Source organism: Pelophylax lessonae (assembly GCF_965119305.1).
Source record: "Pelophylax lessonae genome assembly, chromosome: 2".
Classification (NCBI taxonomy): Eukaryota; Metazoa; Chordata; class Amphibia; order Anura; family Ranidae; genus Pelophylax; species Pelophylax lessonae.
The window spans coordinates 357,648,511-357,671,685 of record NC_138769.1 but is presented as its reverse complement, the minus strand read 5'-3'; the positions used below and the strand labels follow the sequence as shown (position 1 = coordinate 357,671,685).

Below are 23,175 nucleotides of genomic sequence, written 5' to 3'. Positions count from 1 at the left end.
CGTCCAATGAGAAGAAAGATAGCGTAAGGAACTGCTGTGCTTATGCCCATCGCTGGATCAGATCAGGCTCAGGTGATTAAAATGAGGAGACTGGGGGGCTGCAGCACAGAAGGTTTTTTACCTTAATGCATAGAATGCATTGTTAAAAAAACCTTAAGGCTTTAGAATCACTTAGAGTGATTGTCTCGTTGTCGTCGTCTCAAAGTCTTGTTTCTTCAAATAAAAAAAAAAAACATAATATACTTGCCTCCTCTGTGCAGTGGTTTTGCACAGAGCAGCCTTGATCCTCCTCTTCTTGGGTCCCTCTTCTGGCCCCTCCCTCCCGTTGAGTGCCCCCACAGCAAGCAGCTTGCTATGGGGGCACCCGAGCCAAGTCACAGCTCTGTGTGCCCATTCAGACACGGAGCTGCGGTCTGACCCCATCCCCTTTCTCTTCTCATTGGCTGACTGACAGCAGCTGTTGCCAATGGCGCCACTGCTGTGTCTCAGCCAATCAGGAGGGAGAGTCTTGGGACAGCTGAGGCATTTCTGGACATCGCTGGATAGAGATAGGCTCAGGTAAGTGTTAGGGGGGCTGCTGCACACAGAAGGATTTTTATCTTAATGCATAGAATGCATTAAGATAAAAAAAAAACCTTCTGACTTTACAACCCCTTTAAGGTGTGCAGAAGTCAGCATTCTACTCAGATAAGCTATAGCCTGACAAATTGCTATTCTAAAAGTTGTGTGTTAAAACATTTTTATTGACACATTCCAAACCAGATAAGTACATCTATTCGGGCCGGTAAAAAAAAAAAAAAAAAAAGAAAACCTTTAGCAAGCTTAACAGGTCTCGATACAGGTCATAACTGACTGTCGCAAAACATTTGAACCAATACACAGTTGGGTCTGGCTCTCTGTGACCCCAGGCTGTCTTTTTAAAAAAGCCCAGCTTTCCAATTGTACCTCATTTTCATAACTCTGGCTATAATGGAGGTTTAGGATGTAACATGTTCCAGCCCCGGCTGCCATCCCACCCGATTCCCCCTCAGTGTGACAGCGAGCAAGGAATCTTCTCCCTGTACCCGCTGTCATTTTTTTAAGATTGCGGCTGTGCGGGGTTCCCCCCACACAGCTGCGTAATTCATTCACAGTTTTCTGTGAATGAATGAAGCACAAGTACTGTCAGCTGATGTTTTGTAGTTATGAATGAACTGCAAGGGTGTTGATGAGCATTCTCGTAGTTTATTTACAAGCCCTGCAGCTTTCAACAGACAGCCCATATGAAGGAACTGGCAAAAGCTGCACGGCTTGTCTGTAGAATCCTGACATTGCATCTCTGATCCACCGATTACTGGTGCAATGTTTTCCAGTTTGCTGCAGGAAAAAATAAGTGGACATTTTTTTTTTTCTTCAAAAGTATATGCATTTATTATTTTTTCAGGAAAGGCGAACTTATCCTTTAACGGTTCAAAAATTCATTCAGGATTTCTCTATTGAAGTGCAAAAACAGAGAGCACAATATGCTAATGTTAAACGCCGGCTGCGTAATCTCCAAATATCATACGCTATGTTGTACCCTGCCAAGCCCTAGATTGTTACTAGAGGGGAAATGCTCTTCTTTAACACCCCCAAGGCAGCAACTAACTGGTTGGATTGAAACGAGCTGATGTTAAACGGCAGCTGCATAATCTCCAAATACTGCATGCTATGTTTTACCTTGCCAAGCTCCAGATTGTTACTAGAAAGGAAAAGCTTTTCTTTGACATCCCTAAAGCAGCAACTAACTGGTTGCTGAAGGTATTCATGCCATGATGCTCTCTTATGTCTGTTTTTTTTTCTTCATAACTACTTGTTTTAGGTGGAAAAAGTGTTTTCATGCTTTTGAGAATCAGGGTTTTCTGTTAAATTGTTGGTCTAGCCAGACATTCATGGCCTAGACCTAGGCGATCATCATCTCCCCCGGCCATCTCCTGTGGTTACAGTTTGTTTCTTTCTTTTCTGTTGATTGAAATAGGTTTTATAGGTTCGCTTTGGGTAGAGTTCCACCTTATGGATTTCTAACTGCTCAGAGAATGTTTTGCCCTTCAAGAACCAACGGTCATTGCTGCGTTTTCTTTTTGTTTCTTGTTCTGGTCACGATCCTCCCCAGAAGCTATTAGCTCAGCTCCGTCTATTACCCATAGGGGGCCCTTACTTACCCAACATCTGCTACTACCCAGTTTAGAACTACAGTGTACTATGGCTAATGAACGATTTCTTAATTCCTGGAAAATGAGAGGGGTCAAGGACCCTGTTAAAAAGAAAGCAATATTTTCCACACTTGCACATTATTGGCTCATCAGTAGTTTGCCTGCAGGAAACACAGCTTTCCACATCTTTGTTACAGAACAGGGAATACCCCATTCAAAACCATTAAATTTTTTCTACAAATGCTAGGGGCACCAGTCTCCTAATCTCTTCCAAAGTACAATTTCCCTTCAAGTAGGCTCTGATAGACCCTCAAAAAAAGAAAAAGAAAAAGAAGACAAAGAAGTAAACAAATGAGTTATGTAGGTTGGACAGTGTTAGAATTGTTGCAATAATGGATAGAATGCTTTCATCAGGCCATATTTTGGAATTCTGTGTGTAAATCACTTTTTATAATTCATATCAGATTACTCTTTATTAAAAATGACACCTCTTGGATCTGATAATAATGCATCACTCATTACGGCTTTACCTGTTGTCAAATTAAATTTTATGTAATTTTTGATGAAATTGGCAACTGGTTTTCCAGCTATTTTTAACAGACAAAAAAAAAAAAAACAACGAAGAATTGGCCTTTCAAAGTTAAAAAAAAAATGCAGCTTAATAAAAAAAAAAAAAAAAAATGAATTTGAGAAAACAAAAAAAAAAAAAAATGAAAAAACAAAGCTTACCAGGTTCGACAGACCAATGGTGGGGAGGCTCTATTATGTTTCTATTGTCTATGTGTTTTTAAAAAGCAGACAAGCCAGCAGCAGCTAGGATTTGGGTAGTTAACTCCTTTGTGTGACTGTTTTGCAATATGTTGGGTCTTGTAAGCAGAAGTTAAAGGATAAGTTCACCTTTGGGAACAGGTTACATGTTCCACCCATTTCTTTTACAAAAGTAGTAAAAAAAATAAAAAAAAAGATAGTATATTAATATTAAATAAATAAATAAATAAAAAAGCTGAAACCCCCATTGCCCCGCACACCTGCGCAAACGCAAACCCAGGGTGCACACTTGTATTTAAACTGCGACCGCGCAACACGTGTGACATATCGCCACAAATGTCAGATTGAGAACAATAATTCTCGCACAATAGCTCCTAGATAACTCTAAAATGATGAGGCTTTTAAAGCGTCACCTACGGTGATTTTTGGGCACCATCGTTTTTGGGGATATCACAGATGCACAAAATTTTAAGACATTGAATGTTTGGTATCTATTCACTCCATGCAACCTCGTCTTTTATATTTTTACCAAAAGTGTGTAATATATGGCGTGGTTTTGCACTAAAATTAATTTTATTCAATTTTTTCTGGAAATTGTGGGTTTAATAAACAGATGCAAAAATATCATGTGAAACTATTTTTTTTTTATTCTACAGGGCCTCTTTCAGAAAATAAATAATGTTCTGGGGGTTTAAAGCGGAGTTCCGGCCACAAAAATTTTTTTTCAATGAACATACCCCCGGGACAGTCAGGGCTAGTACATTCCACAATGGCTAGCCTCTGATCTGTCCCGGTTCGCACTTACCTTTTAGAAGAAATACTTACTTTTAAAATTTCTTCTCCAGCGCTGCCATCTCAGGTGTGGGCAGCTTGAAGCCAGCGCGATCCTCTTCTGCGTCCACTTCGGTCCCACGATGCACTGCGCCGGCCCCGCCGTCACTTCCGGGTCTGCAGCGTCATCCCTGCACAGCTTCTGGGCATGCCCAGAAGCTGTTTAGCAAGGTATGGCGCGCCTGCACCGGAACGGACGTCGGGGCCGGTGCATTGATTCCTGGGAGCGATGACGTTCAGCTCCCAGGAATCATTGCAAAGCGGAAGTGACAGCGCGGGCCGTGCGGCCGAGGGAGGAAGTGGAAGAGAGGTGAGTATTTTCTTTCTGCAATTACAAGGGAAGTAAAAAAATAAATAAAATACTAACTACCCATTTCTTTTTCAGATGAGCTAGAGCAAGCGGATGGCCCAAAATCGACTATGTCGATTTTGTGCCCGGAACTCCGCTTTAAGTAATTTTATTGCTAAAATTAACAAAAAGTAATAAAATGTAATTTTCTTGTAATCTTTATTATAAAAGTAAACAAGGGCAACCTAAATGAGTGCGCTATGACACGGTTTTTCATAAACTAACGCATCAATATCTGGTTAGATGGATGTAGTAGCAATACTCAATTCTTAAGCTGCTCATCAGATATTTTGGTTCCAATTTTGCCTTTTGTGTGCTTCATCCTTGAAAATAGTTACTCACAGCTTGATTGTGAAGAGTATTTTTTCTTTGGGAAGATAAAATTCCAGTAACGAGACAACTGACAAAAGTTTCTTCAGTCGCATGTGTTCAGCAAGCGTGCAGGCGTTTTTACAAAAAATGAAAACAAAACAAAAAAAAAAAAAATCGACATATTTAAGTTTCCGATTTTGAGTTGGGCCACATTTATAACTGTTGTGGGCCACGTACGCACCATGGGCCGCAGATTGGACACCCCTGCTTGAAAAGATAAGCGCAAAGTATAAGAGCAAGTAGTCATATACTAACTTGTATAACTTTTAGAATGATTAAAACACAAAATAAATAAAAACATGTTACATCAGGTATTTGATTTTAATAAACATTTCAATATTTTCCTTACAAAATTCACACATAAACAAGGAAACTTTTTTTTTTTTTTTTAACACAAAGTGCAATAGTCTGTCACTTTCTCTCTCTTTTTTTGGTAACATTTTTCAAGGCCCATGAATATCAAAGAGATCGGAGTTGAAAAAGTCTTACATGTTATTACTAGGAATGTGTATTAGAAAAGATGCATGGAAACCAGATATGTTGGTAAAGTCTATTGCCATAAATCTTCAGTCCGACCAAATTTGAACACAAGCCCCCTGTAATTGGAAAAAGAATGCATAAGAATTCCAAACTTCATACATGTAAATTTATTATGAATATAGGACAAAAATATCAAATATGCCTCCAGGTCAACTTGATACATTGCAAGGACAGTGGCAAACTTTGTTGCAGACCTTTACTCACTTTTGTTCAAATGCTTTCACATCAATGCTAAGTGAAAGAGACTGCATATAATATAATTACATGATCAGTCTAAGAGTTCTAAACAGAACACTGCACCCCAAGAATATATTTACATGTGAATCACCCTGTGTAAACATTTTGCCAAAAAGAAAAAAACTCTCAGCAGACATTGCAAGGGATATTGCATGTTATAATGTCTATGTGGACTTCAGAAAAAATAGGGACCCAAATGCATGAGCAGGGGAAAGCAAGGGCTTCTGCAGCAAAATGTTGCAAGAAATGTGTTATCTTTTCTCGTATATTTTAAAAAATGTCAACAGCTGCAGGTTTGAAATTGAGAGGTAGTTTTAAAAGGCAATTATTAGAAAATTCATTTTGTAACAATTAGAGAATATAGAAATTGTGGAAATGTATTTTCTGGCTAAAAGAAGCCCAGTAGTGACAACTGTTCCACACCTACTCTATCTGGAATATCTTCATTGATGAATCTTTTCGTATTGTTTGTGTTTATTATGGCTTTTTAAAATATATTTATGGTTAAAATGTTAGATTATACATTTCCACATTGTATTTTAAATATTTTTTTTGGGAGGGGGGGGGAGCAGGTATCCGCTCTCACTTCTGTTCGATCCTTCCCCCACTCCCCGTCGTCCTCTGGGACACATCACAGGTCCCAGACGACTGCGGGACCATTTATAATGTGCAGTGTGGCTCGCTCATGCACAGTGGGCAGCCAGCTGTGAAACTGCAGGCTGTCACAGCCAGGTGCCCACAGTTATGATGCCGACACCAAAGCCTGAAGACTGTCGCCAGGACCCCCTCGGGTGAGTACAGCGCTGGATTCTGGGACAGGTGAGTTTTTGAAACTGCTGAATTTTCATTTTTTGAAAAATGACTGGATCTTCTCTTTAATCTAAATTATCTCGACTTTTGTAAAATTTACTTTCTGAAGATCCCCAAACTAATTCTTAAATTCTGTACCACATATTCACTATGCCCGGTGAGTAGAGACCACTGTTAAATACATTTCACGGGGTCAGCCATCTGAACTGCAGAGGTACTGAGAGGGGGGAGTTTAAGGAGGCGGAGTCAGTACAGTAATTACTGCTTGCAGGTAGCAAGGTACCATGAGATATATAGTCCTTAGAAATTGAAAGTAAACAGCGGAGGAGAAGCTGCAAACTATGCAGGGAATCCAGGAAGTTGTGGAAAGAGATGGACAGCAGACAGGCAGCGGAGATTTCTCGGGTAAGCTTATACTGGATTGTCAAATACAAATCTCGTTTCTATTGCTATTACAATGCTGATGTTATAATAAATAAAAGCTTATACTGTGACCAAAGAACTCTTAATTTGACTACAAACACATGGGAATATTTTAATATTTACTTACCCAAAGAAAATAAAAGTATTCTGAAAAAACACAGCAAGACCGGGATACACTTCCGGGACACCTAAGAAAAACAAACACAATTATTACACTGAAATACCTTTCTTTGCATTCCCAGAGAGGACTTACAGTTTGCATTTTACATTTGATTTTAAAGCCCAACTCTAGGAAAAAATGTGTAAATTCTTCACTAGCTACATAGAAAAGAGGTAATGATAGGCATGCTGTTGTGTGTGCAATGCTGCTGTATAGTAATATAACCATTCCTTGTTTCAAGCCCGTTTCACTGGATTTCCAAATGCTGCAGACATGACAGCAGCACACCCCTCCTCACGCCATGCACAGTCACAAAAATCCTTGTGTTCCCCCCCCCCCCCCCCACAGAATACAAGGCATTCTGTGATTGGAAGACAAGAAATCACGTGCATCGCTGCCCCCTCCTCTCACATCCTTCAATCACAGAACACTTTGTATTCAGTGAAAAAAAGAAAAACCACAAGGATTTTTGAGAATAGGTATGGAGTGAGAAGGGGCATGGTGTGACCACAGCTCCCAGAAATCAAGCAGAGCCAGCCTGTGAAGACATATAATTTAGCTACTTTACAGCAGGGCTGCGCACACACAACAAACCTATTAATAATTATTTTTCATAAAACTGGTGCAGGATTTACAATGATATTTCTCAGGGCTAGGCCTAAGTGTATTTGTGTGCATTTTAGTGCACTTTAACACTGGATACACTGTTGCTGTGTGCATTTACAACACGTGTTGTACGTGCATTTTGTGGATCCTATTCATTTTAAAAAAAGGTTCACAAGGCAAGTAAATGCAGTACATGGGACCCTTCAGTGCCCTACAACACAAAGATGTAAATACACACGTTGGAAAAAGGTAAATTAAACATTTTTTTGGGGTCGTGGACACATGTTGAGGTCTCAGAGAAAATGAACTGGTCCATGTAAAGCGACACTCATAAAACATTGTCAATGTACAAAAGTGTGACTAATGTGTAACAGGTTAAAGCAGAACCAAGTTCTGCAATACTTACCTCTGCTTCAACGGTCCAAGGCCCCTCACCTTGCATGCACAGCTTAGTGTACATTCTAAAAGATTACAGTGAGCAGGCAGGTAGGTTTATTTTATTGCAGAGAAGACATTGCATGTCACTTATGCAATAAAGAGCCTGCCTGCTCGCAAGACTTTAGTTTCCCTTTAAATTACAGACTACAAAGTGACGAAAACTGTACCACAGTGGTTGTTAACTGGGAGAAGACGGTTATTTAAACAATATGAGTTTTGTACATACAGTACTATAAAATCCATTCACTAAGTGAAAAGAGGTTTGTATTAAAGACAATTTTTGTGGTATACTGCCACTTTCAGGAGGCATTGGACATTGGTAAACAAAAAAAAGCTATAGGCCAACTGGGTATAATTCTTCCCATTCTCATCATGCTTCAGTTTTGTAGAAAAGCAGTATTAGGAATAGACTACAAACACAGTGGGTGGAACCTGTGCCCATTAATGAACTTCAAGTAAGAAAGATTTTATAGCAAGTACAAAAATTCTGTTTTCTTTCTCGTTCATTAAAGACACAAGATTTTCAAAGAAAATTGGGTTGTCCAAAGGCAGTACAACTATGGAAAAAACTAACCAGTCCAAATAAAAAAAAAAACAAAAAAAACACAACAGTAAAACTGGAAGAGCCTGCAGCGCAAAAAGCTACCTGTAGGACCATACATCCAAAGCTGGCACTATATGAGGCCTGAACCTCCACCTGGAAAAAACTTAAGAGAACATACGAACAGAGGATTAGCTGGCAGCCTTGAAAATTTGGGATATAGTTGCCAGATGCTGAAAAGCCCAAAAAGTAAAAAAGAGAATCCTTGTCCCCAAGACTAGAAGAAGCATGTATTGTGAGCCAACGAGCGGTGGTGACGTAAAATCGGTTTCCCGCTACAGGGACCATGAGGAATAACAAAAAAAAGAGTCTGTCTTTCTAAAGGAAGCATTGGCTAAGAGGTAAACCCACAAAGCATAAACTACATCCAGGCAGCAAAGGGAAATTCTGTTTTGATGTATTGAAACCTAACAGAGAGAAGAAGAACAATGTCCTGGTTGACCTGAGAGGCTGAAACCACCTTAGGAAGGAAGGCTCTAGGCCTTGCAGAGGTGATGGCAAAAAGGAAACCAACTTTGAGAGTAAAAGGGGAAATATACCTAATGGGCTCAAAAAAGGTGGTCTCTAAATTGCTGACAGAACTAAATCTAAATTCAGCAGAATCAAAGCAGGTTGTAGAGAAGGAGCCACAAAAGGCTTGATAAATGAACATTAGACTAGTGGTCTTGTACTCCAAGCCAAAAACTAATCCAGACCTGATTGCAGAAAGGTTTGATTTCTTCCCATGGTGAATTTCCTGGAGTGAAATTTTTGTTCTTCACACCATAGTGAACATTTAGTGGGAAGTAGACTTCCTAAATTTTACCAGTTTGAGAATTACCAGATCAGAGAGACCCCTGTCTGTCAAAACCTGGCCTTGAACAGCCATGCCATTAAAGCCAGCAGCCATGAAGCAGGGTGGTAAAATCGGTCCTTGACATAGGAGATCCAGTTATCTTGAAGGGCCTACAGGGTGTCTGCTAGAAGTTTTATAAGGCTGAATACCATTTCCATCTAGGCGGGTTGAAAGCCAAAATGCCTTCAAGAATGATCCAATGGAGAACACGATGAAGAAGTTTCAAAAGAATCTGCAGGCCAGAATATCCACAGCCGGTGACACAGGTCCAGAAACATTTCCAAGTGTACAGACCATTCTCCTGGGTCCAGGCCCAGATAGATTCAAATAATTGTATAATACACCCAGCTCAACATCACATAGGTAATATATTTTTTTTCTTCTTTTACCAAAAATAAACAGACATCCTGAATTATGATGGGAGTGGCAAGGGTTATTATACCTGGTTGACCAACAGCTTTTTTGTTTCCTCTTGAAGGCCTTAAAGTGGAAGTAAACCCTCCTATCATTTTCAGCCAAGTAAGCTGCCATCTTGGCCTCTGTTTGACCTTCAACTGCCATGGTGCTGCACATGTGATCAGTTATGACACCAGCCATTGGATGGTTTGACAGTTTGGTTGAGAGCACAACCAATGTGAGACTTACATTTACTGCACATGCCAGAAATTTAACTGTTTTATGAAACTGTCAAATCGAAGGGTTTACTTCCGCTTTAAAGGAATTGTAAAGTCAGAAGATTTTTTTATCTTAATGCATTCTATGCATTAAGATAAGAAGCCTTCTGTGTGCAGCAGCCCCCCTTAGCCCCCTAATACCTGAGCCCCATCTCTATCCATCGATGTCCACGAGTGTCTCAGCCGCCCGGGACTCTCCCTCCTGATTGGATGAGACACAGCAGCGGCGTCATTGGCTCCCGCTGTCAATCAAAATCATTCAGCCAATCAGGAGAGAGGGGGCAGGGCTGGGCTGCAGCTCCATGTCTGAATGGAGACAAGGAGCTGTGACTCGGCTTGGGTGCCCCCCATAGCAAGCTGCTTACCAGGGGGGGGGGGGCGGAGAGCAGAAGAGGGACCCGAGAAGAGGAGGATCCAGGCTGCTCTGTGCAAATCTACTGCAACAGAGTAGGCAAGTATATATATATATATATATATATATATATATATATATATATATATATATATATATATTTTTTTTTTTTTTATTTTTTTTTAAACAAGACATATTTGTTATTTTTATTAAAAAAAGAACTCTCCCCCCCCCCCCAAAAAAAAAAACAACAACTTTACAATCACTTTGAATGAATGAGAAGGAAAAAGAAAGTTTAAGATTTTCGACAGCGCATTCAGATGAAAAAAAAAAATATATCCTACCTTTTGCTACATAACCACCAAATAATATCCACATGGATGCTATCAGAGATCCAAAGGACAACATGAAACCAATGAATAGCCAAATACGGGCACCTGTAAAATAACATTTAAAATATGTTCACTGTGAAATACCAGTGTGAGCAAAAGCCAGCGTTCTCATGCCTTAAGAGTTTTAAGCACACATTACAGACATCCGGTAGTAACAGAAAATATTTACAAATTATTTAAAATTAAGTGTACTTTCTCAAAGATGGGGTATAAAATGCACTGCAGTTGCTCCAAAATGTAAGAGAAGTTAATTGGTGCTAAGTTAATTACAAGCAGGCAAACTACATCACTGTATTTACCACACTATTAGGCCTAGCTTCGACCATTGTAAGTATGAATATCTCATACCTTATCACCCCCCCTGTGGAAGCTGCAAATCACTGTAGTAGTCAACACTATTACAGTAATAGCTGCAGTCTTCTGGGACCAGTGCTGAGCAGCTGCCCTTCTGCAAAGTAACCACAAGGGGTTGCACGTTTAGCACTGCTGCCATTCACAGAATGCCTGGTAATTATTTCAGTGAATGCAAGACTTTCTTTGATTAGATGAAGGGGAAATCGTGATGTCCCCCCCTTGCCTCTCCACCTTATCCAATCAAAGAACACCTTTTATCCCTTGACACAAACAATACGCTCTGTAAAACAAAGCAGTGCTGAGCGAGTGATCCCTTGTGATTATTATGCAGAGAGGGAAACGTTGGCTCTTGACGTGGAAAACTGCTACAGTCCTTGTAGCACTGCCTTCTAGAGTGATTTGCAGCTTACACAGGGTATTGTTAAGTAGGACATATGCATACTTATGTTGGAAGAAGCTGGACCAATGCAACCATTCAATAAAATTCATACTTCAGCTTTAAGCCTCGGTTCACATTGATGCGATGCAGGAAACTTAACGAATCCTGTGAATTTCCTGCACCACATTGATATCGCACAGCGTCCATGCAATTTGTTGAGGTTGACAATGTTAAAATGACACCCTGAAACAGCTTGCAAAATGCAGTGCGATTGCCAGAATCGGATCGCATGGGTGTGAACACACATGCAATGCGATGCAGGTGCGGCAAAAAAAAAAAGGTCCTGCACCATTTTGGTGCGGATGCGATGCGATTTGAGCCATACGAAATGAATGCATTGCACAGATATCATATGTGATTTGCACATGAATGTGGTGCAATTCCTGTGCAAATCACATGCGGTGTCCCGCACTGCACAAGTGTGAACCCAGGCTGAATCTTACAGGCAACTGATTTTGGCACAACATTTTTGCTCAATGCCAGTTTTATTAAATGCTTTAGGTTTTGTATTTCTGCTTACTCCAAAGTAATATTTACCTGTTTGTCCCAAACAGCCCTCACTGTAGCTATCACCACGAACTTGTCCATTAGACACCGCATTAATCCTGTAAAACAAAATTACTGCCATTGAACAGTGTACATTTAAACAAGTAGTCATAGTGCCCATCAAATGCACGTTCTGTAGGAAAACAACGTTTTTCTTGATTTCCATGATAGCCATGTTTCATGTTACAACAGCAACAGTTCTTGTGCCCTATTTAATTAAAGTTGAACTCCATGAAATTATAAATGCCAAACATGAATGTACAGTAATCCCCCGCTCCATCGCGGTTCAATTTTTGCGGTCCCGGTAATTCACGTTTTTTTTTGTAATGTTATTTTACTATATTAAAAATGAAATATTTTTGTGTTTTTCATAGCTCTTGCTATGTCTCTTAGTATCTTTTATGTGTTTAAATGAGTTTCTATTGTTTTAAAAGTGTGTTTAAAGACCTTAAAATGCTTTTACACGTACAGTGACAGTAAAAAAAACACTCCTACACCAACCCTTTAATAGGGATTTTCTATTTCGCGGAATTTCACTTTTCGCGGCTGGGTCCGGAACGTAACCCCCGCAATGGAAGGGGGTTTACTGTATCTCTAATCATTAACACATTTTTTTTTTTTTTTATGCAAGCAGCATAAGTATTGCATAGCAATGCAAGCAGCATACGTTTTGCATAGCAATGCAAGCAGGATAAGAATTTGATATGGTATCAGCCTTGTACAGTAGAGCTCAGAGTGGGAAGTAGAAACTGTACAAGAAGCCATTCCGGTGTGCCACAGTGCATGAAGCATGTCAATAGGAAGAAAGAGCAGAGTGACAGAGAGGAGTTCATCAGTGCACTGCTTCTATGTCCACTGTCCAGTCACAGCATGGGTGTAAGGAGAAGATCTGTAAGTAAAGTAAAACTGCAGTAAAAAATGAGGTCCCCTCCCCTGCCAGACAGGGGGATGTGCTGTAAGGCAGAACTTTTCTCTTTGTATGTATTTCATCTGTGTTTTTTTTTTTTTTGCAAATCTTTTTACATTTCAGCAGTGGAAAAGTGAAGTATCTTGCAGCATTTACTACATCAAATTGTAGAAAAAGGGAAAATAAGAACCCTGAAATCCCTTAAGATTTCTTTCCCATACTAAGTCCTCACTTACATTAAATACGGCTTTGAACAGTGCGACTTCAGATGCAAGTTTCACCTGAAATCGACAAAAGTGGTGCAGGAACTACTTTTTTTTTAAAATTGATGCAGCACCACAAAGTTGGCGTCACAACGATTTGAACGGTGCCATTGCCGAAAACAGGGTGCGACTTGTCATGCAATTTGACCTGTGAAATCGCATGACAAGTCGCTCTGGTGCCAAGAATCAGGCAAGACTAGGATCACCAGTTAGGCATCCAGTGCAATAAGTTATTTGTGAGAAATCCAACCACATCACCCAAATATAGAACATGTGTCAAACACAAGGTCCGTGGGCCAAATGCAGCCTGCCAAGCCATTTTATGCGGCTCTCACACCTCTTCTGCAGCCGAGGCATCCCCTTTGTCTCTTCCCGCACCTTGTTTCAGCATTCAGCAGCAGAGAGGACGGCAGAATTCCTCCTACAGATCCTGTACCTTTCTATACAGCTGCAGCACCCACAGTCTTAGTATTCAACAATTTCCAGCAGCTGACTCCAGCCTCCTCTGGTCCTCCTGGTAGAAAGGACAAAAAAGAAAAAGAGGGGCGCACCGACCTAGTGCATTACCATAAAACCATTTATTAAAATATTAAAAAGTGTACAAAGTACTCACAAAACTAGTGTGATACAACACACATCGAGAATAGCATATACAGTCTCCAAGGTAGCCAGGTCCCAATTGTGACGAATGGGCATGCAGATGGTCGCATGGGGCTGCTATAGCTAGGCTGACGCGTTTCAGGGGCGAGCCCCCTTCCTCAGAGCCAGATGAAATACCGCTAGATCACAAGCCGAACGGCCGAAGACTAAATGGCAGTAGACCCCACCTCTTCCTGTTCCGCCCCAACCCCAAGGGCGGGGCAAAGGGGAGGGGCGAAGGGAAGAAAAGGGAAGAGGAGGGGAAAAGGGAAGGGAGAAGAATGAGATGGAAAAGGCAGCAAGAAAGAAAGAGAGAGGAAGGAAAAGTGGGGGTGCTGGGACAGGGAAGGGACATGGAAGATGTGTATGTATATGCATGTGTGCATATGTGTATGTATATATATATATATATATATATATATATATATATACCGCCTTTGTCCTCAATGCATTATCCACTACATCTGGCTTGTTATCGTTCTCCTTTTTTGTTATAACAAGTGTTTCAATTGCTGTACATTTTTTGCCGCTGATCACATAGTCCGAGCTGGCCTTGGAAGGTGGGTGTGGCTTGGCTCGGGCTGGACAAGTGTCCTTGACCCCCCCCCCTCTTCCATGTCCCTTCCCTGTCCCAGCACCCCCACTTTTCCTTTCTCTCTCTTTCTTTCTTGCTGCCTTTTCCGTCTCATTCTTCTCCCTTCCCTTTTCCCCTCCTCTTCCCTTTTCTTCCCTTCCCCCCTCCCCTTTGCCCTGCCCTTGGGGTTGGGGCGGAACAGGAAGAGGTGGGGTCTACTCCCATTTAGTCTTCGGCCGTTCGGCTTGTGATCTAGCGGTATTTCATCTGGCTCTGAGGAAGGGGGCTCGCCCCTGAAACGCATCAGCCTAGCCATAGCAGCCCCATGCGACCATCTGCATGCCCATTCGTCACAATTGGGACCTGGCTACCTTGGAGAATGTATATGCTATTCTCGATGTGTGTTGTATCACACTAGTTTTGTGAGTACTTTGTACACTTTTTAATATTTTAATAAATGGTTTTATGGTAATGCACTAGGTCGGTGCGCCCCTCTTTTTCTTTTTTGTCCTTTCTACCAGTGGTTCTGGATACCCTTGATCCTGAAGGGGGCAGCAAGACCAAACGGCTCTCTCTACATCTGAGTTTGCAGTGCACCTCTTTCCACTCCATCAGACAGCACTTGAGCGCAGGAGGTTTTGTTTTTTCCTCTGGTCCTCCTCCAGACCCTGCACTTTCTGCTTACCAGGATCGCCCTAAGCTTCCTCCTGGCAGCAGTGCAAGGTAAGAGGGTGCACTGTGATGTAAGGGAGGATGCAGGACTCTTGACTTCTGATAGTGGGGGGGCTCTTGACAGCTGATGCAAGTGGGGAGGGGTGCTCTGGACATCTAGTCTTAGAGATACAACCGGCCGTTTGAGGGCAACCATAATGCTGTTGCAGCCCTAGATGAAATTGGGTTTGACACCCGTTATAGAACTTTCCTGGACAGCTTTTATTCAAGTAGGTCGTTTTGTAAAGTGGCAAAGCATTGTTCAAAAATCCTTTTCATAAGGAAAGCAAGGAAGGTTCAGATTGTTTTCATTTCAAGACTATAGCTTTTCAACTGTAGTAAAACAAGAAGTCTAGAAAAGCTTTAATGGGTCCAGTTGAAGTGAGTGGCTTGATCACACCCAGAAGGCATTAGTAACCTCAGGGTTTACCGGGTCATAGTGTGAGAAGATATAAAAGTAACAATGTACATCCAATAATTTTCATTGGTGCTTTTAGCGGTTTTCTTGGTTTTAATTTTTAAGCCCTTGGTCAAACCGGTGTGACTTGTCATGCGATTTGACAGTCTCAAATCCCATGACAAGTCGCACCCTATTGTCCCCATTGGAAGCAGTCAAATCGGTGCGACTCCAACGGATTTTAAAAGTAGTTCCAGCACTACTTTTTGCAGGTCGCACCTGAAGTAGCACTGAAATGCTACTTTGAAATCCAGTTAATTAGCACAATTTCAATGTCGCGATTGGCGTGACTGGGGTGTAACATACCAGTTAGATTACCTAAAAATTTACGAAGAAACACATTACACTGGTGTTCCCCGCTGGAATTCCAACAGATATATATGACTTCTAGCTGTAATGGGAGATGGGGAATCTTACCACCAGGATCCTGGAAACCAACAATGCTCCAAAACCCTGCACCAGTCCAGTCAATACAAAATAAATTCATTTTGGGCAGACATGGCTTTAAATATTCTGTATATATGAAAACCGAGCAAAATGTTATGTGAAATTGTTTACTCTAATTTTACTGCACACTTCAAAGTGTTACAAAAAACCCACAACAGTAAAATCAGTCTGTATATACATTAAGGTGAGAAGCTGAAAAATACGCTCCCAGATAGAGGTAAGCTGGGTGTATAAATAGGGTAATAAGTGCCACTAATTAAAGTCAGAAAATTGAAAAAGGAGGAAACATGGACTTTGCAGGCACTGGGTACTTAAAAAAATAAAATCACATTTTATTGTATAATGCATCTAAAACCATCAAAGAAAAAAAAGACAAAAAACATAGAACAGTAATATACCATATACGGGAAATATAAAATACAAAGTTGACAAAAAGGTGATTACACTGTTGGTAATGCTGGACAGTTATACAATCACAGTATAGTATATCAGTAATAATACTTCACATCGAGACGACCATACCCGCAGGTGACAGGGAATGGTACGGTCTTCCCGGGAAGATCGAGCGATGTACATTAGCAGTAGATCGTACAATTCCGTTGACCCATATTGCTCGACATGTTTCGCCTTATGCTTCCTCTGGGAGCTAATGGATCAATATTATGTATAATTCAATAGGGAATGACGATGTAGATAAAAGGCTTAGTTACTTAGGTTACTCCCCATCCAGGGAGGGTGTATGCTCTAGGATTGGACGCTGTGTAAGGGTTACTTCTTTGGACCTACCAGGCATCTTTGAGTGCATACACCTGTTATATATATATATATATATATATAGGAGTACTCCATTCTATGAAAGTATATTTTATTGGCATACCAGTTGATGTGCTTTATGCCAATTCTTGCTGGTTTATAACGCTTGGTTGCATATTTATCTTTAACAACCATCAACATTGATGATTCTGATCCTTCATACACCTTCCCTGTTGGCTACTAACTAAGCCTTTTATCTACATAATCATTGCCTATTGAATTATACAGAATATCGATCCATTAGCTCCCAGAGGAAGCATAAGGCAAAACATGTCGAGCAATATGGCTCAACAGAATTGTTGTGGAAAAGAAAGTCTGGGTGCTTAACTGGCATACCTGCAGTCCAGACCTTTCACCAATTAAAAAAATTGGCACATCTTAAAACAAAAAATAACCCCCCCCCCCCCATGTCACCCCCCATTTTTTTTCTTTTTCTCTCTCTCTCTCCCTCCTTCCTAACTCCAGGTTCTCCCCCCCTGGTCTTCCTTTTTCTTTTTTTCTGTCTCATTGTCTGTCTGAGGTATCCTTTCACCTCTGGACGCTTCCTTGGGCTGTACACCCACTGGGCTGCATCATTCAGCTGTTCAGCTGTCTGTACACTCAGAAGTCCCCACCTGTCCTGTAATGCTTGCTTCGATCAACCTGGCTAAACCTCACCCTCCCTTAGTGCCGCTGTGGCACCTTAGACCTGCCTGGCTTTACCTAGGTGATTGTTTGTAACATTCCGGTATTTATTTCTTATTTTGCCTGTATTCCACAACTTATCCGCCTCGGGACCTGATGTACTCTGGTTGTCTATGGAATGGGTGTATAGCCATTTTTTCAGTTAATTTCATTGTCATGCTTTTGACTTATGTTCTGCTCTGAATGCCATTTTGCTGTTCATTGTACTTACTGATTCTCAATAAAATGTTTATGGGAAAAAAATAAATAAATAAAATATGACAAAGAAGACCCAGGATTGTTGAGTACCGTAGTTAGAATCCTTTATCAGGCAAGAATAGGACAACATCCTCAGTTCCCATACATTTACAGAATATTGTTAAAGGGGTAAACATGGCCCTTTCCTGACATGTTGCTGCCATTTCAAAAAGACCTAATTTTTTCCTTAAAAAGTTAAATTTTTAAACATTTGATATAAATTCAATTTTCTAATGTGAATAAAATATGGGTTTAAAAGAAATGCAAATCATTGCTTTCTAATAAAGCAAAAAGGTAGATAGCTTAAAAGCGGACATTTTGTATGTCAGCTTTAAGAACTGCATAAATGGCAAAAGCATTCATAATGTACTTACATTAGAAAAGCTACAGTCGCTATAACACCACACGTATGATAAGAGTGATTCAGCTGTGCTTGAGAAGGATAGATAACGGCAGCATCAATGATGATCCACCAGCCTGTGAAAAACTGAGAAAAAAAAACAACCAAAGTTATTTAAAATCATAAATAATCACTTTGGCACATAAAGATCCACTTTTACTGTAAAATGACATAGAAAAACACTAGCCATTATGTAAAAGAACATTAAAATAACTTCTCAGCAATGGCTTTAATTTTCTAAAATGGTCATAAAAATCAAATATGACTCCCTTGTAATATGGCAACCTGGAGGTGTCACAAAGCCATGGTACACACAACCATCTAATTTCTTGATGGTGTGATAGTTTCACCCTTTTTCTCGGACATCTACACAGAGACACAAAGTCACAACTTAGTCATCTGCTGAATAAGGAGTTTTATTTTTGCTGAATTACTCTCATACAAACTTTTTTTTAACCAAGGTCTAGTTCACGGTCCATCAAAATGTTTAGCGTGTGGACTGTGAGCAGTAAGGAAAAAAAAAGCCTGGTTTTAGGAAGTCAGTCAAAGTAAAAAAAAAAAAAAAGCATTCAAATTAGTGGGAGCAAAATAATCCCTCTGCATTCCTGGACCCGCTGCCAATCTGTTTTGAATAGCTTCTTCCCGGATGCATTGAGAAAACCTTGCATGCTGGGCCTTTTTACTGCGCGGGCCAGTTTACAGTAAGCAATGGCCTGTAAGCAGACCACAACTTAATTTGAGGAGCATGGCTCTGAGGCCTGCACGGTTCTTAAAGGGCACAGTTAGTGCAACTTTTCACATCGCAACTTGGACTGGTACTCAAGAATCCAAGTAAGAAAGGACATGGTGAAACAAACAGTGATTTCTTTTTCAAATGTATACATTTGGAAAAAAACTGCAAAAATTCTTGTAATCTATATAGTTAATTTTCAGTCAGCCAAGCAGTAAGGTCCAGCACATGTCAAGCATTTGTTACCCCAACACTTCATATTCCTGATTTGTGTCTGCTGTACCATGTACTCGTATGAGAAAGCATTCTGTTTTCTTTGTATGGCTTCCTTTGTGTGAAATCCCTGCTGTTCCTGCCAGTCCTTCTGCTTTACTATTAAAAATTAACCACGCTAAGCAAGAGCGTACAGCGTGGTCAGTTCTCTAGCTATACTGGGAACTCAGCCTGCTTTCCTCCTATGATCAGACTCATGATGACATGCCCCCACTGAACAGCCATTCACTGGGAAGCTTAGTGTGCTGCTGCTTCTCCTCCCCCTAGCTCTTATGCAGCTGAGTACAGAAGGAATGTGATCACAAACTGGACGCAGTGTGCTCCTGGATGGTCAGAAACATAAAACAAGCAAGGATGAGGGGGGAGGGACTTTTTAATCTCTTTCTGTCTTGTTTTTCCTATTGAAGGTGGAGGCAATCATCTTTCAAGTAGCTGGCCTCAAAGATTTGTGAAATCGTTTTTAAAGGCAGGATTTATAGGCACAGGCAAAAAAACAGAATTAGCCAAAGGCACCATTGGTGATTAAATCTCTTTGCTACTGTAAGATGTTACCACTTGTTGGCAGTGACCACATAAGTAGCTACATTTCCAACTAGCAAGGAGATTTGTTCACCAGAATGGCCCTTGGCTTAATTTACAAAACTGGGAAAAAACAAAGTGTGTTGCTCCTATTGCTCATACCAACATCATTCCTGTGCTGCAGCTTTCATCGTCAATTTGGCATTTACACCTCTGGAAGATACCTGTGTTTCCTACTTCGCACCATAGTTCCATCTGTAGCCCCTTCATCACTACATGACCTTAGCAGTGATATGGAGTGGGGAATGTAGATACCAAACACTCAAAATGTTTAAAAAACTGACAGGCTTTAATGCCTCAACAAATGGGGAGGCAGGCCATACGGTATAATAAAAGTACTTCTATTGCTTGGAGCTTTCATCTTGATTTTTCCTTATCTCACAGGGATGCTTTACCAAAAGTTCACAAACTCATATCTAGAAGGGGGCATCTGGGACAACTTAGAAAGACTGCTCAATATAATAGGGTTAACAGGTGCTTTTGTCGCCTTGAATCTGAAGTAAGCTTTTTATTTCTTGCTTCAGCAACCACTATTATTCTTCATAATATTCTATTAGAAATCCAAAAAATGATAAATGAAGATCTGGCAGGGTACCATAAGCAATAGTGACCTTCACTTTTAATTATGAGCCACTGTTTGAGTTCTGCAATTAATAGGAAGGATCTATAATCACTAAACTTCATATGATGCTGAGCTAGCCAACATCTGTCGTACAAAAGACAAATCTAACAATACCTATCTACAGAATAATTAAGACAAACAGTAAGAGAGCTTGATAAGTTAGGTTGCTGTCTTTTGGTACTCTCAACAACACCAGCAGAAAAAAAAGAGGTACACACTGTGACAGTACGAGGTCCTGCAACTAGGAAAATGGCTGGGAAAAGAACACAGGGCGTGCTGGACTCTGGAGTATTGGTTTTGAGTGGAGAAAAATGTTTTTTACAGCTTTCTCCACATTTTGGTATTCCCGGATTGGACTCTAGTTTGGAGATTTAGAAATGCCTTGGGAGGGAAAAAATCTCCAACCAAGTGTTTAGGTTTTGTTAAAAACCAGCATAAAATGCGTGCAGCTGCACACAGCCTTTATAAGGAAGGACTGAAATTAGTTCAGGGCTCCAGCCAGGAGGGACATGTGCCCTCATTTTGGAGACAGGGCTAAAGCTTAGGAAACAGGTATGAACCAGTATTGCTGTATACTGCTGTCTGCGTTGACGGGCTTAAAGCTACGTGTGTTGAAGAGCTGATGGTCTGAAAGAACCCTTTACAAAGAAAAGAGGTGCTGCTGAAGAGCCAGATGGCTTGGTATTATTGTCACTTATTTATGCTGTGTGCAACCCAAACCCCTGCGTGGGCAAGTTTGTGGACTTTACATTTATCTGTCTTAGTATAAGTAGGCTACCAGGACCTTTAAAGCAGGGTTCCACCGACATTTCAAACTTTGCCCCATTGAGTTCTGTTTTGCATGTTAAAAAAGCATTGGCTTTTTTTTTTTTTTTCTCTCGGTCGATTTACCTTGTTTGCATAGGCATATTGTCCTCTTCCTGTGTACCTTGCTGTGGCAAGATACGTAATTTCTGGCCTTGCATTGGCGCCTGAGAGATGGTTGCCATCAACCCCAGGAGTCAATAGGCATCACCGGTTGTGCTCAGCAAAGCTTGTTTTTGTGAGCGATAGAAGAAGTTTTCAAACTTCCTCCGACGTCACTTTGGAAACCCGGCCAACATGCAGTGGGGCGTGATTCCATCACACTGCACATGCGAGAGATCAGGAGGTGCATGCTGGGTAGCCAGCATACACCGAATCCCAGAAGACAGACACAACAGCTGGAACTCTGCTTAAAACACAGTTCAGACTGACATGGACTAGAAAAACGCATGTTACCACTAAGTCTAGTCACCCCATCTCATCCCACAAACAGCTATACTTACTAGAACTCCCGCTGCAACAGATGCTATCGTGTTCCGCTTCTCACCCCAGTCAATGCACTCTGAGCACCGTATGCTGTCAAGAAAGCCTGACATCTTCAAAAGACCTACAAGTAAATGCAAAGAACAGTAAACAGTATATAACAATTTACATCAGGCATGTCCAACCTGCGGCCCGAGGGCCGCATGCGGCCCAGAACCTCAGGCAATGCGGCCCACTGCCCCCTGACAATTTTTTTTTTTGCTGGGTAGGAAGGAAGTCAGGTCGGGGGCACCGCCACAGCAGCTTCCAACTAAAGGTAGGTGAGCATGTGCAGTGTTTCTGACTCCTACCACCATGACCACTTCAAATCACTGAAGTGGTCATGGTGGTTAGAGTGTTCCTTTATTATCGCTCAGAAGAAGTAAACCTCTCTATACTGATTGCATTTCATTTGATCATCCTCTAGTTGTGTTAAATTAGTGTGGGGGGCGCGGCGGCGCGGGAAGGGCACGGCAGCATTTTATTACTTATATACCTTAACTATAGTATATATTTAATATGCGGCCCGAGAATATTTCTTTACACTCAATGTGGCTCAGAGAAGCCAAGAGGTTGGACACCCATGATTTACATCATGAGAAAAAAACTAGAATGGTCAGAATAATACTGCACCGTGACCAGCCTGAAGATAACAGAAAAAAAGTATTTAGAGATACGGTTTTAAAAAAACACTTACAGAGTGTTATCGCTGTATACAAGAGAGGGGCTGGCAGTGATTTTACCTCTTTGGGTAACAAACACTTTAAAAATTATGATATAAATCGAGTTTATTTAAAAATCAAGCCTTTTTACATGTGATTTAAATTATGATTTAAATCGACTTGATTTAAATCAAATCTACCCTGGTCAGAAGTGACTCATGAAGAATCAGGCAGCATAGAGAAATCACACCCAATGCCTTGGTTACAGACAAGTACACAGTACAGAAGGATATGCTTTGTTTACATTTTAATGTATGAGGTTTACAACTACTTAAAAGATCTAGCAATCTCAGGTCCCTATTACAGTCACATTGAAGCAATTTTGGGTAAAAACTTACTAAGCAACAAGTAGACTGTGAGAGAAAAGTAGACTACCTGTAGGAAATACATGCAGACATAGGAAGAACATATACATGCACGTTTCATGCAGACAGTGTACTTTGTGGTAACTAATCCCAGGACCTTGTTCTGCTAAATTAAATTGAAAACCCCATAAGCCTATCTATTAACCAAAGTGATATTAAAATCATAGTAGCAAAGCTTAAATTTAGATGGAGCCCTGTATTAAATGAAATAAAGGGTCTATTATAGGAATACTAGCTGCTTGGCTGTCTCTCATTTTAATGCATTCCATGTCACTGATCTGGAACTAGCACGTAGACTAAAAAGTCAAGGTGAAATGAGAACTCCTGATCGGCATGCAGAGTTTAGAATTGTCAGCCTTGTCTCAGTATAGGTTTACTTTAAAGTGTACATGTAAAGAAATGAAATACTGTATTTAGTGTCAGTGCACCCAAATAAATATTTTAGTGCTTTGGTAATGGCAAAAGTTTCATTTAACTATAGGAGACCTAATAAAGAAATATCCCTGTTAGGGCTCTTTCACACGAGCT

General features: G+C 40.7%; 1 protein-coding gene across 2 annotated transcripts in view; it reads right to left on the bottom strand.

The window, feature by feature from the left end:
* TMEM50A (transmembrane protein 50A) overlaps positions 1 to 21,667 on the bottom strand; it is a 131,709-nt gene extending 110,042 nt beyond the window's left edge. Inside the window, exons 1-6 of one of the 2 annotated variants that reach the window (XR_014224899.1) lie at positions 21,542 to 21,667; positions 18,005 to 18,117; positions 11,890 to 11,957; positions 10,512 to 10,604; positions 6,629 to 6,689; positions 4,963 to 5,087 (exon numbers count right to left, since the gene is read on the bottom strand). Coding sequence is in view for 1 of the 2 variants with exons in the window: in XM_082244872.1 (XP_082100998.1) it covers positions 5,042 to 5,087; positions 6,629 to 6,689; positions 10,512 to 10,604; positions 11,890 to 11,957; positions 18,005 to 18,117; positions 21,542 to 21,634 (474 nt within the window). In the remaining variant the exon portion in view is untranslated. Of the gene's footprint in view, positions 1 to 4,793; positions 5,088 to 6,628; positions 6,690 to 10,511; positions 10,605 to 11,889; positions 11,958 to 18,004; positions 18,118 to 21,541 lie in introns of those variants that run through there. The other variant, XM_082244872.1, reaches the window with a different exon arrangement.
* Positions 21,668 to 23,175: the final 1,508 nt, after the last annotated feature.